This window comes from Macaca fascicularis, chromosome 2, assembly GCF_037993035.2.
Source record: "Macaca fascicularis isolate 582-1 chromosome 2, T2T-MFA8v1.1".
Taxonomy (NCBI): domain Eukaryota; kingdom Metazoa; phylum Chordata; class Mammalia; order Primates; family Cercopithecidae; genus Macaca; species Macaca fascicularis.
The window spans coordinates 154,621,925-154,636,790 of record NC_088376.1 but is presented as its reverse complement, the minus strand read 5'-3'; the positions used below and the strand labels follow the sequence as shown (position 1 = coordinate 154,636,790).

Here is a 14,866-nt window from a genome sequence, read left to right as displayed (position 1 = left end):
CTACTATACTTTGCTTTCAATTCCTGGGTACTGCAACACCATAAAGCCTTCACCTCCATGTGAGCTATTATCCTACCTGCAAGATTTCAGACTTTTGAATTGCTAACTGACCCCCAACTTCCTAGCCCTTCCCTGCTGTCCTCATTTTCACCATAGAAGTCTTTTGCCCTTCCCCTAAGTACCCCTGTGCGTTCCTGGTTAACCTCTGTCTGACCACTGACCTCTGCTCGCCCAAACCCTTGGACAATATTTTTCTTGATCTTTTTATTTGCTGGTGTTTCCTTATTGTGTCTGCTCATGTGGCCATTTGGCTTCTCTGTGGCATAGATGAAGAAGGTGATGACTGCAGGTGAATAAAGGAAGATGTCAGCTTTTGATTTGTTATGAGAAACATTGTACTTGAAGGAAAGAATTGTTTCATCGTTCAAATACTGGTACAAATATTGGTAGTTTCGCTCTGAGGAGCTTCTTCTGATGCACACCGGTGAGGTTTGGTTTGGTGGCAGAAGGAAAGGTGTTCTGAATTTACCTTTTTCTAGAAAGTTTTTAGAGGATGTTAATATATACATGGATTAATAATGGAAGTTATCTAAAATGCTTTCCTTGAAGGACCAGGTCTCAGAGACCTTGTGTAACTCTTTCTTCCTTTCTACTCTGCCGGCTCATAATTCTCCTGTGAGAGGAAGTAGTCATTGCTTTAGAGAACTGTTTTCCAGTTAGAAATTTCAAACTTTGTAGCCTGTTTTGGTATTTTTTTTTTTTTTTTTTTGAGACTTCATTTCGCTCTGCTGCCCAGGCTGGAGTATAGTGGTGTGATCTCGGCTCACTGCAGCCTCTGCCTCCTGGTTCAAGCGATTCTCCTGCCTCAGCCTCCCGAGTAGCTGGTATTACAGGTGTGTGCACCACACCCAGCTAATTTTTGTATTTTCAGTAAAGATGGGGTTTTACCACGTTGGCCAGGCTGGTCTCAAACTCTTGACCTCAAGTGATCTGCCCGCCTCAGCCTCCGGAGTGCTGGGTTTACAGGCATGAGTCACCATGCCTGGCCACAGCCTTTTACAAAATAATTTCAATCTTCAGAAATCCATGAAGATGGAAATAGAAATTGATAACAAAAGCAGAAATTGCTGGTGGACATTTTGAAGCTAACTCTGCTTGGGCAGCTTCTTGTAGCAAAAGTTGCATTTAGTGTGTTTTGTTCCTGGCTTTTCTCTTTTTGAGATGGAGTTTCGCTCTTATTGCCCAGGCTAGAGTGCAGTGGTGCGATCTCGGCTCAGTGCAGCCTTCACTTCCCAGGTTCAAGCGATTCTCCTGCCTCAGCCTCCCGAGTAACTGAGATTACAAGCACATGCCACCTTGCCCAGCTTAATTTTTGTATTTTTAGTATAGATGGGGTTTCACCATGTTGGCCAGGATGGATTTCTCAATCTCTTGACCTCGTGATCCACCTGCCTCAGCTTCCCAAAATGCTAGGATTACAGGTGTGAGCCACCGCACCTGGCTCTTTTCTAACAAGTGTCCCATTCTTTTTTTTTTTTTTTTTGAGACAGAGTCTCGCTCTGTCGCCCAGGCTGGAGTGCAGTGGCATGATCTCAGCTCACTGCAAGCTCCGCCTCCCGAGTTCACGCCATTCTCCTGCCTCAGCCTCCTGAGTAGCTGGGACTACAGGCGCCCGCCACCACGCCCTGCTAATTTTTTGTATTTTTAGTAGAGATGGGGTTTCACTGTGTTAGCCAGGATGGTCTCGATCTCCTGACCTCGTGATCCGCCCGTCTCGGCCTCCCAAAGTGCTGGGACTACAGGCTTGAGCCACCGCACCTGGCCAAGTGTCCCATTCTTGATTGGAGAACATTAAGTACAAAAATACACCTTTTAACTTTTGCCAGTTTAAAGCCATCAATGTCCTGGTGAAAGAAGATGTGGAATTCTTAGGATCGGCTGTTTAGTACCATTTGCAATAACTCTGAAATGCTTAGCAAGCCCTGAGTGAAGATGAAAACCTGCATTTAAGTGTAATTTGTCTTGCATGATTAATGGAGATTTTTGTCATCAGAAATTTATTTGAAAAAATCAACAGATTAACGTTTTTCTCCAAAGTGGAGGTGGCTGTTTGAGTGTAAAGGTAATGTGCTCCTCTGAGAGTCACAGTTAAGTATAAGGAAACAAAAACCTTTGTAATCCCACCACATGGAACAACTTGCTAATATTTGTGTGTATTCCTTTCTGCTTCATGTGTAACCATTTTTCCATTCAAATCTTTACTCCTTTGGGACTCTCTTGGAAGAGGAGATGTAGAGATCTTAATTTTCACCAAAATTTTTCTGACTCTTACCATTTAGTGAATTGTTCATCTTTTTGCCACTGAATTTTTTTTTTTTTTTTGAGACGGAGTCTCGCTCTGTCGCCCAGGCTGGAGTGCAGTGGCCGGATCTCAGCTCACTGCAAGCTCCGCCTCCCGGGTTCACGCCATTCTCCTGCCTCAGCCTCCCAAGTAGCTGGGAGTACAGGCGCCCGCCACCTCGCCCGGCTAGTTTTTTTGTATTTTGTAGTAGAGACGGGGTTTCACCGTGTTAGCCAGGATGGTCTCGATCTCCTGACCTCGTGATCCGCCCGTCTCGGCCTCCCAAAGTGCTGGGATTACAGGCTTGAGCCACCGCTGCCGGCCTTGCCACTGAATTTTATAATGCTGTATTTGTCAAAATTGTTCCATTTCTGGTGTCCCTTTCCTTGATCGGTTTAGTCCTATTCCAGCACCCCACTGTTAATACTGTATTTTTATAGCATACCTTCTAAGACTGTAAAGGCAAGTCTCTTGTCATTAGTGTTTTAGGGGAAGGGACATTTCTTGTGTATTTATTTATTTTTATGAATAAAAATGGAATTGTTTAATTAAATTCTCCCCAGCCTCCCCTCCTCACCTCAAAAAAAAAAAAAAAAAAAAAAAAGACTTGTTTAAATAGGAGAGAATGCTAGACTGTTTATTCAGATTGTTTTTTCTCTGTAAAGTTATCATTTTTCTCATTTAGGTTCTGTACTCCTGCTAACCACTGTAATAGTGATTGTTGTATAAATTGGAAAAATCTTTCAGGAAAGTGAATTAGCAAAAATCATGAAAACTTTGCTTTTTTTTTTTTTTTTTTAAAAAAAAAAAAAAAGACAGTTTTGCTCTTGTTGCCCAGGCTGGAGTGCAGTGGTGTGATCTCAGCTCACTGAAACGTCCGCCTCCTGAGTTCAAGCGATTCTCCTGCCTCAGCCTTTCTAGTAGCTGGAATTAGATGCCCACCACCACGACAGCTAAGTTTTTGTATTTTTGGTAGAGACAGTGTTTTACCATGTTGGCCGGGCTGGTCTTGAACTCCTGGCCTCTGGTGATCCACCCTCTTCAGCCTCCCAAAGTGCTGGGATTATAGGCATGAGCCACCGCGCCTGGCCAAAACTTTGCTTTTGACTCAGTAATCCCATCCCTAAACAGTATCCATGAGTTACAGTTGACAAAATCCTTTCCTTGCATGAGAATTTGACCTTTGTTTAACTTTCCATCTCTGTTTCCCTGGGAGCTAGATAAGGCAGAATGTCACATTTGTTGCTGGGCATGGTCCTTATGGTAAAATATCCTCTGATTGGTAAATTACATTTGGACAGGAAAGAGCCATGGACACCTGATGGGCCACCAGGCTTTTGTTTCATGGAACACAGTGACTCTGCTGGGGATGTCCTTATGGGGAGCCTAAGGAGCTGTCAAAAGAGATACTGGCACCCCCAAGATTGAGCGTTCTAAGTCAAGGTATTGAGTCAACACAGTCTCCCTGTGCCTGAGCCATCTTGTGTATGGACTCTTGCAAGAACTGCTGCTGCTGACCTGCCACTGCCCTGCCTGCCAGCTGTGTCTCTGTCCCTGTCCTTCTCAGTGGACTTGTGCCAAATATGGCCTGTGATAGTCTTATGAGTCGGAATCTAGGAAGATCTACCGACCCCTCAACCCCCACATAGGTGTTGCTTTATCTCAAGGAAGTAATCCCACAGATTACAGCATTTTTTCCAAATTTTTGTTATATTAATAAATAAAGAGCAGGAATGGCTATTTAAATGCTTAATTCACTCAGAGAGGTATTAGACATTAAGATGTAAGGTGGCCTGATGGTCACTGCTTTGTGACACATGTGGGTAGAGACTCAAAGGGAAGGAAACAAACGTGAATTCTGTCATGTGGGAGTGTGGAGGTTGAAGTGTGTTTCCTGTTTCTTTTATTTTTAATATTATTAAACAACATTGGTACACCAGTGAAACATATTAACAAAGCAAGTTATGCAAGTCCCTTTTCCCATTCTCAAAATCAGTCACTTTCATAAATATTCTCCAAATATCTTTGCAGATCCTTTTATCATCTTTTTCTCTCTTTTCTTTTTGAAACAGAGTCTTGCTCTGTCGCCCAGGCTGGAGTGCAGTGGCGTGATCTCGGCTCACTGCAACCTCTGCCTCCTGGATTTAACTGATTCTCCTGCCTCAGCCTCCCGAGTAGCTGGGACTACAGGTGCGCACCACCATGCCTGGTTATTTTTGTGTGTGTATTTAGTGGAGATGGAGTTTCACTATATTGGCCAGGCTGGTCTTGAACTACTGACCTCAAGTGATCCACCTGCCTCAGCCTCCCAAAGTGCTGGCATTACAGGTGTGAACCACCATACCCAGCCTTTTTTTCCCTTCCCCACCAGTCACTGCAACCTCTGCCTTCTGGGTTCAAGCGATTTTCCTGCCTCAGTCTCCAGAGTAGCTGGAATTACAGATGCCCGCCCAGCTAATTTTTTTTTTTTTTTTTATTTTTGAAACAGAGCCTCACACTGTCACCCAGGCTGGAGTGCAGTGGCATGATCTCGGCTCATTGCAACATCCGCCTCTTGGGTTCAAATGATTCTCCTGCCTCAGCCTCCTGAGTAGCTGGGATTATAGGCACGTGCCACCATGCCCAGCTAATTTTGTTTTGTTTTTTGTTCTTTTGAGACAGTCTCACTCTGTTGCCTAGGCAGGAGTGCAGTAGTGTGATCTCGTCTCACTGCAACCTCCGCCTCCCGGGTTCAAGCGATTCTCCTGCCTCAGCCTCCCGAGTAGCTGGGACTACAGGCGCATGCCACCACGCCCAGCTGATTTTTCATATTTTTAGTAGAAACGGGGTTTCACCACGTTAGCCAGACTGGTCTTGATCTCCTGATGTCGTGATCTGCCCACCTCGGCCTCCCAAAGTGCTGGGATTACAGGCGTGAGCCACTGCGCCTAGCCTTTTCTATTTTTAGTAGAGACGGGGTTTCACCATGTTGGCCAGGCTGGTCTTGAACTCTGACCTCATGATTTGCCCGCCTTGGCCTCCCCTTCTTTCGATTTGAAACTTACCACCACTCTCATCATCTGATCTCTATCTTGAAATGTGATACCAGACTTTAGAGTGTGACATTTAAACTTTGACCAGTCAAAGCAGTCCCTGGGGAGAAAGGTAGGGGAATAGTGGGGCTCCACATATAATGAATAGTTTGGGGTATACCTCTCGGTGCTGATTATCATGGAAGACAGAACTTCAAGTCATCTTATACTGCCCCTAACTAGCACTAGTAAGAACTTTCTAGATAAATGCTGTTGGGCTGAGATACAGTGTCTTCACAGTCCAGCCATGGGCATGAGGCTTTTGGCAGAGAAACAGCTTGACCCTTTGCGTAGGTCATGGGACCTGGGGTATTTGCCTAGCAAACCATCCTCTAGTCTGGCTCCTATTCCCATACTGTTCTTGTAGCCAGAAACAGACTCTGAAGCCATCGAGGATGGTCACTTTCAAGAGCGTAGGCCTTGTTACCAAATCCTGCCCTGTAGGACTGTAGTCAGGTCTGATACTTCCTTTTAGTTAGTGGTCTTGGGTGTAATACCACCTGTTAAGAAAAAGAACAATTGACAGCCAAGCATCTGGAAAGAGGGGGATAGCTGGATAACCTTGCCTAGGAGCTGTGACCTGTTGCTTCTCTCACTGTCTTCTGGACTCTGTGTTCTGTTACTCATATCTGTATTTGGCATACCTTAAGATGGTAGTAGCCAGTATTTACTAATCATCTACCGTTTTCTAGTCACTGTCCTGAGCATTTTGTTCATTCAGTCTTCACAGCATTCTTAGGACATAAGAGCTATAATTTCTATATTCCCTATTCCAGCAGAGAAATTAAATGACTGGCTCAAGGTCATATAGCTAAATTAATAAGCGGCAAAACCACAATAGAAATCCCTGTGGCCTGGGTTCGTATCTGCTGCTTAAGTCACTCCTACTGTAGGCACTGCTGTCAGCCTTGCCTTCAAAAGTTAGGTGGTTAAAGAGGAAACTAACAAGTAGTTCTTCTGAGTCCCATTCATTTTCTGGAAGTCACTGAGTCAGACCCTGGCAAATGAGAGGCAGTTACGGCAGGAGCCCTGTCTTGATGAGTAGATAGACCATGCTGTGGCAAGTCTTGGAAGACAGTTGAGCAGAGATCAGGCATTTTTCACATCTTCTGGTCATGAGTAGACAAGGCTGCCTGAAAGATTTTCTGGAAAAGCGTAGTCCCTAGAGCTGCAGAGTCAAGTATTATTGAGACAGTACCCAACATTTAATAAATTTCAGCCGGGCGCAGTGGCTCAAGCCTGTAGTCCCAGCACTTTGGGAGGCCGAGACGGGTGGATCACGAGGTCAGGAGATCGAGACCCTCCTGGCTAACACGGTGAAACCCCGTCACTACTAAAAAATAGAAAAACCTAGCTGGGCGAGGTGGCGGGCGCCTGTAGTCCCATCTTCTCAGGAGGCTGAGGCAGGAGAATGGCGTGAACCCGGGAGACGGAGCTTGCAGTGAGCCGAGATCTGGCCACTGCACTCCAGTCTGGGTGAAAGAGCAAGACTCTGTCTCAAAAAAAAAAAAAAAATTTCTACTTGGTGTTGAGCACACAATGAGGAATAAAACTGTCTTCATGGAGGTTATTAGAAAAGGGAGAGAACAGATTAACATAGTACATAAAAATGTCAATTAGTGGTAAGTGCTCTGAAGAAAAAGCAAGCAGAGTAATGGGATAGAGAGCAAATGAGGGGTTATGCTGCTTTAGATAAAGCTGTCACTTCTTTGAGAAAGTGTAACTGAAGCAGTGACCTGAATGAAGCAAGGACCAAGCTGTTGAGTAAGTTGGAGCATTGGTTCAAATTGCCGATCCATTCAATTGATGCGCCACCCAAGCAAGAGAAGACATTCTCTCCAACAGCTTGCAGGGGCCGGATCGCCCTCCTGTGCTGTTCTGCCTAGCTCTTGGGTCCAGAGTTCTGGTGAGTGATACTGTTGTTTGTCAGGACCCCCTGGGTGGAAAGAAGATAACTAGCAGGAAGGCTCAGGGCCCTGCACTCTCGGGGCTGCTAAGACGTTTATGCAAGGGAGGTGTTTTGCCTTGGTGTTTCCATCACACTCACAGTTATTTCTCCTTTTCCCCCTTTAGTTTGAAGGATGACCTCTAGGAAGAAAGTGTTGCTGAAGGTTATCATCCTGGGAGATTCTGGGTAAGTTTCTCATGAATTTGAGCTAACAGATTGGCTCAGAGCTAAGCTTCTCTGCTGCGGAGCCCATACCGTCTGTGCTGCCACTTCCTGCTTTCGTAGTGGAGGCTTAGGGCCTTACATATTTCCCTGCGTGGCAGAAATTTAGATGATCCTTGTTATATAACCTTTTGTTCTCTGGTTTTTAGCATGATTTTTATGGGGAACGGATGACTATTTGAACTCAACTAAGGATAGGCATTTTCATGGAATCCCTTTTCTCCAAGCCGGCCAGGCTGGGGAGTCTTCCTTACATAAATGTATTGCCATTGGCATCTGGCCTAGCAGATGTGTGTTCTTAGTGCACCATACAGTATCTTCCTGCTGTTACATAGATGTATTGCCATTGGCATCTGGCCTAGCAGATGTGTGTTCTTAGTGTACCGTACAGTATCCTCCTGCTGCTGTGCCTGCTTCAGGTCTGTCTGCAAAAGAGCCTGGGATGGCACAACTGGGTTTTGATTCTAGATGTGCCACTAACCATGTAGCTCACTCTAATGGCTCTTAAGATTCTGTGGTAGGTTTGGTGAGGTGGCTTATGCCCATAATTCCAGTGCTTTGGAGGCTGAGGGGAGGATTGCTTGAGCCCAGGAGTTTGAGACCTGTCTCTACAAAAAAAAATATAGCCAGGTGCCATACCTGTAGTCCTAGCTTCTGGGGAGGCCGAGGCGAGAGGATGGCTTGAGCCCAGGAGTTTGAGGCTGTAGCAAGGTATGATCATGCCGTTGCACTGCAGCCTGAGTGACAGAGCAAGACCCCAACTCTTAAAATAAAAAGATTCTGTGGTAGGCTTTTCAGACTTGGCATCGGAAGGGACCCATGAAAGCTTTGACTCATTGGAAGCTTATATATTTTTAAAAATAACAACAATAGCAAATGCAGGCATGCTTCTTTAGTCCAAAGTCCCCTGTCCTTCCTTTGAAAAGCCAGAGGTTTTTCTATCTTGACTGGCTTATCTGAATCACCTGAAGAACCTTTTTTTGTATGCGTGTGAGAGACAGGGTCTCGCCCTGTTGCCCAGACTAGAGTGAATGGTGCAATCACAGCTCACTGCAGCCTCAACCTCCTGGGCTCAAGTGATCCTCCCACCTCAGCCTCCAGAGTAGCTGGGACCACAAGTATGTTCTACCACTCCTGGTTAAATTTTTGTATTTTTTGTAGAGACAGAGTTTCGCCATGTTGCCCAGGCTGGTCTCAAACTCCTGCGCTCAAGCAATCCACTCGTCTCGACCTCCCAAAGTGCTGGGATTACAGGCTTGAGCCACAATGCCCAGCCTTTGAAGAACCTTTTATTCGCTAGCATTTGTCCAGCCCCAGACCAGTGGGCTAGGGCCTAAATTTGTGCTGTCTTTCCTACCCCGCAACTCCATCCCTGTCGGGATGGAAAGATAGTGCTTTTAGGCCTGCCTTACCCAAATGTGTGCAAAAAGTCTCACCGAGCCCTCATTTGATTCCAGGTTTTGCCACCTCTCCCCTTGGAGATTCTGGCTCAGGTGGTCTGGATTGGAAAACACTGCCTTAGGCTGTCTGGGTACCTCTAGGTTCTTTAACACAAATATGAACATGTTCCTTTGTGGCAAAGGAAGGTGATATCACTGGGTATTTGGAAGGTTTTTGCATTATCTTTAGGTTGCCTTAACCTCATCACACAAAAATCACACTTTGTCTCTTGCTGAGTTTTCTTACTGGAAAACATATTTGGAGGAGTATTCTTTGAAGTATATTTGGTTTGGTGATATATTGGTGCTTTTTCTGCTTCAGATTTTAAACTTTAAAGCAGCAAATTGTCTGAGTGGTATATGTCTGCTCAAAGCCAAGGTCTTCCTCCTGGTGTTACTTCATCAAGCTAAAGAGCAGCCACTAAATGGAGAAACATCTAAGATAGCAGGGATACTGTTGGAATAGCAGAGCACTCTTATTAGTGAAGCTTCTTTAGAAGGAGTATATGGCCGGGCGCGGTGGCTCAAGCCTGTAATCCCAGCACTTTGGGAGGCCGAGGCGGGTGGATCACGTGGTCAGGAGATCGAGACTATCCTGGCTAACATGGTGAAACCCCGTCTCTACTAAAAATACAAAAAACTAGCCGGGTGTGGTGGCAGGCGCCTGTAGTCTCAGCTACTTGGGAGGCTGAGGCGGGAGAATGGCGTGAACCCGGGAGGCGGAGCTTGCAGTGAGCCAAGATCACGCCACTGCACCCCAGCCTGGGAGACACAGCGAGACTCCGTCTCAAAAAAAAAAAAAAAAAAAAAAAAGGAGTATATTTGCTGGCATCCTTCTAGAATGGGAAAAATAATACTAGGCTTTACCATTTGACCTGATTGTACCAAAACATGTAAGCAGCTTTTCCACATCTGCCCCACATCTGTACCTTGTATTTTTACCCAGAGAGAAAGCACAAAACTTCAAAAGTGTAATGCTGGGAAGGCTACTGGCATTGCCCTTTGCTGTGAGAGCAGTTTCTTGTCCTTCAGGTCAGGCAGATTCTTTCAAATGCTTCAAGTAATTCATGTCAGTTTCAGGACCTTCCTATTTGACTTATGCTTGTGGTTTTTCTCCAATTTCAGAGTCGGGAAGACATCACTCATGAACCAGTATGTGAATAAGAAATTCAGCAATCAGTACAAAGCCACAATAGGAGCTGACTTTCTGACCAAGGAGGTGATGGTGGATGACAGACTAGTCACAATGCAGGTAAGCATATGTCTTGGCTGTGCTAACCAGGCCTTGATAGTTCCTTTAGTCTTAATCTTTCCTCATGCATAGACATTTTTCTTCCCTGTTCTTCAAATCTTATTATCCTGTTTGTAGATAATTGGCTGATACTCAGTTAAATTTGAATTTCAGATCAATAGTGAATACTTTTTTGGTATACTTCTTGTATATCTCAGATACAACTTGCTAAGACACACTAAAATTTCTTCTTTTTTTAAAAAAAACTCAGATTTATCCTTTCTTGTTTTTTGTTGTTTTTGGTCTTGTTTGCTAAATTTGGCAACCTGCAGGTCTCTATCTTGTGTTTCTCTTGACGTTCTTGCCCAGTGCTTTAGGTAAACATATTTGTCTCACCTCAGTAGTGAGACATGAAGTTTCTTTATTTTTTTGACTTTCTATTTCATATGTAACTTCAAGAGTTGTGTGTCTATTGAGCCAATCTGTTTTTTTTTTATGTATCAGCTTATTAATCTTTCAAGGGTTTCCCTTTCAACAGTTAGGATAAGATGTAGATTCTTTCATGTGACTTGTTGAAAAGCCTTCACATTCTGGCTATAAACTGTTACTCCCTTTTTTTTTCCCCTTTGAGTCATTTTGTTTGTATACATGTATTATATCCCTAGAAAAGAACCCCTGAAGGGTGGATACCTTGAGCCCAGGAGTTCGAGCCTGCAGTAAACTGTGACTGCTCCATTATACTCCAGCCTGGGTGATGGAGTGAGACCCTGTCACTAAATTAAAAAAATAAAAGAATCCCATGATTTTCCCTCCTGTATTTTCATCTCTTTATTCATGGTCCGTGATGCCAGCTGAGGTTGTCAGTACAACCTGACTTTGAAACCAAACTATTGGGATAGGAGTAGATTATTCTGTCACTTTTCTAGATCTTTGAGTTGCACATCAAATCTGGGGCCATTCATTCCAGTTTTAACCTGCCTGTGAGGTTCACAGTAATTTTCCCAGCTCTGTGATCACCGATGATTTCAATTTTTCAATGTGATCATGTTTCGTTTCACACTTAGAACCAGATGATGACTTGGGAGCACAGCCTAATAAGTACCTGGTGTTTGCCTTTGAGAGCATCAACCAAGACATTCATGCACACCATTATGGAGGCAAGGAAAGATGGTAGAAATAGCTGCTACTCACTTTTTTTTGTCTCCTTCCAGTCCTTCTGAATCATGTGCTGCTCTTACAGACTTGTGTTGGTGGATATGTCTCTGCTTCCAGCAGGGCCTGTATACCCACCGGAAGTCTCCAACTTTTCGCTCAGATCTTTTGAAACTTCTATCTCTGTGGCAGATGTTCTTTCCTACATGCTTCTAGAGGCAAATTCCAATCCCATTGTAGTCCTAGCAAGTACCTGGCAGATAGTGGGGGCTCGCTGAAATGTGTGAATGATGTAGGTTAAAGGTAGAAGTTTGTACATGTGTTGACCTCGAGCTGTGGCATGCTCCTAGAGGATCAGGACTCTTAATTGACTGACACTTCTAGGACAGAGCTAGTATGAATCTCTCATCCTCACCTTACCTATACACATACACCTAGAGATCTTCAAAATGTAACTGCAGTTTAAGCAAGTCAAGCTTGAGAGTAGAACTGGAAAACCTTGGCCCAAGGAATTGGCAAAACTTGTGTCTGCAGTTGTTGGAGAATCTCAGTCCCACTATCCACATGTACAGAAATCTTTGTCTCAAAGAATTTAACATAAATCTCTGTCAATCCTGGCAAAAACAAGGGTAAGACTACTCTGTAGGGACATTTACTACTGTAGGAGAGAAGATGAATTCATAACCACATGAGGAAATAATGTACCACAAGAGATGTTCACAATGACTAGAGATGTTCTAAAAAGAAATAGAAACCATAATGGAAAGGGATACTATAAAAAAATGAGGATATGGAAAACTTAGAACTTCAAGAAGTGAAAAAAATAGTATTGAAATAAGCTAAATGAACAGTTAAACTGTAGATTAAATACAGCTGAAAAAAGCAGTAAGCCATAAGAGCTGAGCATATTTTCTAAAAGAAGACTTAAAATTTTGAAGACCAAAAAGCAAAATCTTAAGAGCAACTATAGAAAAAAACACACGACTTACAAAGGAACAACAGACTGACGAATTCTCAACAGAAGGCAGAAGGGAGTAGAATAACTTCAGGGAGCTGGGGTAAAGGCCCATCTGAAGATTCTCCATGTGTCGCAGCAAGACTCAGACTGCCTTTTGCTGAGGAAAAATAGAACTTCTCCAGCTGAGCTGTGGTTTTGATAGCCATGTGGGCCAGCGAATTCAGAAATCAGAGTTCGGCCCCTGCTGGTTGGGGGGTTGTCATAACAGTCCTGTCTGTGTTACTAAGCTGGGACCTTGGGGTGCTGCACCCCTGAAGTCAACCCCATCAGGAGATCCACAGGGCACTGAGTGAGGTGAGGAAAGAGTGGAAAAAGATAACAAGTTCCCAAGAGATTGAAGTAAAGGATGGCCTTTGTACTCTTGTAGCCAGCTTCAGATACTAGAAGTAAATGAAAATCATTGTCTCTGGACAAAGGCGTCATTATCCTGATCTTGAGGAATCCTCGTGTGTTTTTCGAGGGCTTTTAGCAGCTTGCAGTAAAATATAATCAAAGTAAGAAAACAAGGCACCACAAGAAAGAACCAGTGAAAAACTTGCCTGGTAATTCCAGAGTGTTTTTTTATATTTAAAGAAATACAGAGCATACAGAGTTTGTTATATGAGATGAATAAATCCTAGAGATTTGTACAGCATGGTGCCTGTAGTTAACAATACTATATTGTACACTTAAAATTTTGCATGCTGAATGCAGTGGCTCTTGCCTGTAATCCTAGTGCTTTGGGAGGCCAAGAGAGGAGTTCAAGACTAGCCTGGGCAAAATAGCAACATTTCATCTCTACAAAAAAATTTTTAAAAAGAATTTACTTATTTTAAGTGTTCTTATCACAAAAACTAATAAAAGAGGATGGGGGGAACCTTTTGATGAGTAGGTTTGTGGCCTACATTGTAATGATGGTTTTCTCCCCAAACTCATTGAGTTCTATGCATTAGATTATTAGATATGTGCAGCCTTTGTATGTCAGCCATACCTCACTAAAGGGGCTTTGGTTAAATATAAGATAATCTTTTAATCTGCAGAGGAGAAACGAAACGGTTAACATTGATGTGGGGAGAAAATGAAGCACAATCAATGAAATTTGGAAATTCAGAGAATGCTGCTAAAGCACAGCAGATTGGCCACACCAGAAAAGTGTTGGAAGAATGGAAGAAAAATGGCAGGAAATATGAAAGAGATAAGTGAAAGTGAGAAGGTTGGACCTACTTTTAATCAGTCTCAGAAGGTGTAAAGAGAGAATAATAGATCAAAGATGATATTTGCTGAGGATTTTCCAGAGCTGATTTGGCACCAGTCCACTGACTCAGGAAGCCCAAATTCCAGGAAGGATAAATAAAAAGAATTCTGTGTAAGTCATAGTGAAATTTAAAAAAAAAAAAAAAAGACTTAAAAATAGACTGAGGAAAACTTGACAAGCACAGCACTGAGGCTGCCAGGTGAGTCCTGGCAGTAACAGCAGAGCCCAGCAGGCAGTGGGGTATGTTGGGAAAGAGACAGGCAGCACAGTGTTCTGTCTCTGCTGAAATAACCCTCCTGAATGAAAGAGTACGTCTTTAAGGGCTAGTGGCAGAAGTTCTAAAGGATAACTCCAGGCAGAAAATGATTTCACGTAGATAGGTCTGAAGGAAGAACACTTCAGTAGTATACTTGTATCTATTTTTGGAATCATGAGTATGTAACTTCCAAAGTAATATGAGGAAACAAAGATCAGAACTATATAATCTAATGTGTAGGGAAATATTAGTGACTGCTGTGTTTCTTGTTTTTTAAAGTTCTCTATACTGTTCAGAAAGAATCTGGAAATTGAGTAGTATCTTAGATGGAATCAAATAGGCATGAAAAATTTCCACGGAACATGTTGTGAGATCATAGTAATTTAAACAGTGATATTAGTACAGTGATACACAGAGCACAGGAACAGAGGGCACAGGGTGCACCTCTCTGGTAATACATGGGGAGAAGGGTGTTGTAGGGTGTGTATTTATTTATTTATTTATTTATTTATTTATTTATTTATTTATTTTTGAGGCGGAGTCTCACTCTGTTGCCCAGGCTGGAGTGCAGTGGCGCAATCTTGGCTCACTGCAACCTCTGCCTTTTGGGTTCAAGTGATTCTCCTGCCTCAGCCTCCCGAGTAGCTAGGACTACCGCTGCATGCCACCACATCCAGCTAATTTTTTGTATTTTTAGTAGAGATGGGGTTTCACCGTGTTAGCCAGGGTGGTCTTGATCTCCTGACCTCGTAATCTAACCACCTCAGCCTCTCAAAGTGCTGGGATTACAGGCATGAGCCACCACGCCCAGCCTATTTTTTATTTGAGACAGGAGTCTTGCTGTCGCCCAGGCTGGAGTGCAGTGGCCTAATCTTGGTTCACTGCAACCTCCGCCTCCCCAGTTGAGGTGATTCTCCTGCCTCAGCCTTCTTGAGTAGCTGGGATTACAGGCGC

The 14,866-nt window shown here is 43.6% G+C and overlaps 1 protein-coding gene across 4 annotated transcripts in view; it reads left to right on the top strand.

Moving 5' to 3' along the window:
• The window catches only part of RAB7A (RAB7A, member RAS oncogene family), an 86,982-nt gene that overhangs the window by 60,924 nt on the left and 11,192 nt on the right, over nucleotides 1-14,866 (top strand). For 2 of the 4 annotated variants that reach the window (XM_065539078.1, XM_065539080.1), the window contains 3 exons: nucleotides 4,414-4,531; nucleotides 7,486-7,546; nucleotides 10,147-10,273. In XM_065539078.1, coding sequence (XP_065395150.1) covers nucleotides 7,494-7,546; nucleotides 10,147-10,273 — 180 coding nt within the window. In that variant the 5' untranslated portion in view covers nucleotides 4,414-4,531; nucleotides 7,486-7,493. The remainder of the gene's footprint in view (nucleotides 1-4,413; nucleotides 4,532-7,485; nucleotides 7,547-10,146; nucleotides 10,274-14,866) is intronic. The other 2 variants (XM_005571763.4, XM_065539079.1) reach the window with 1 other exon arrangement.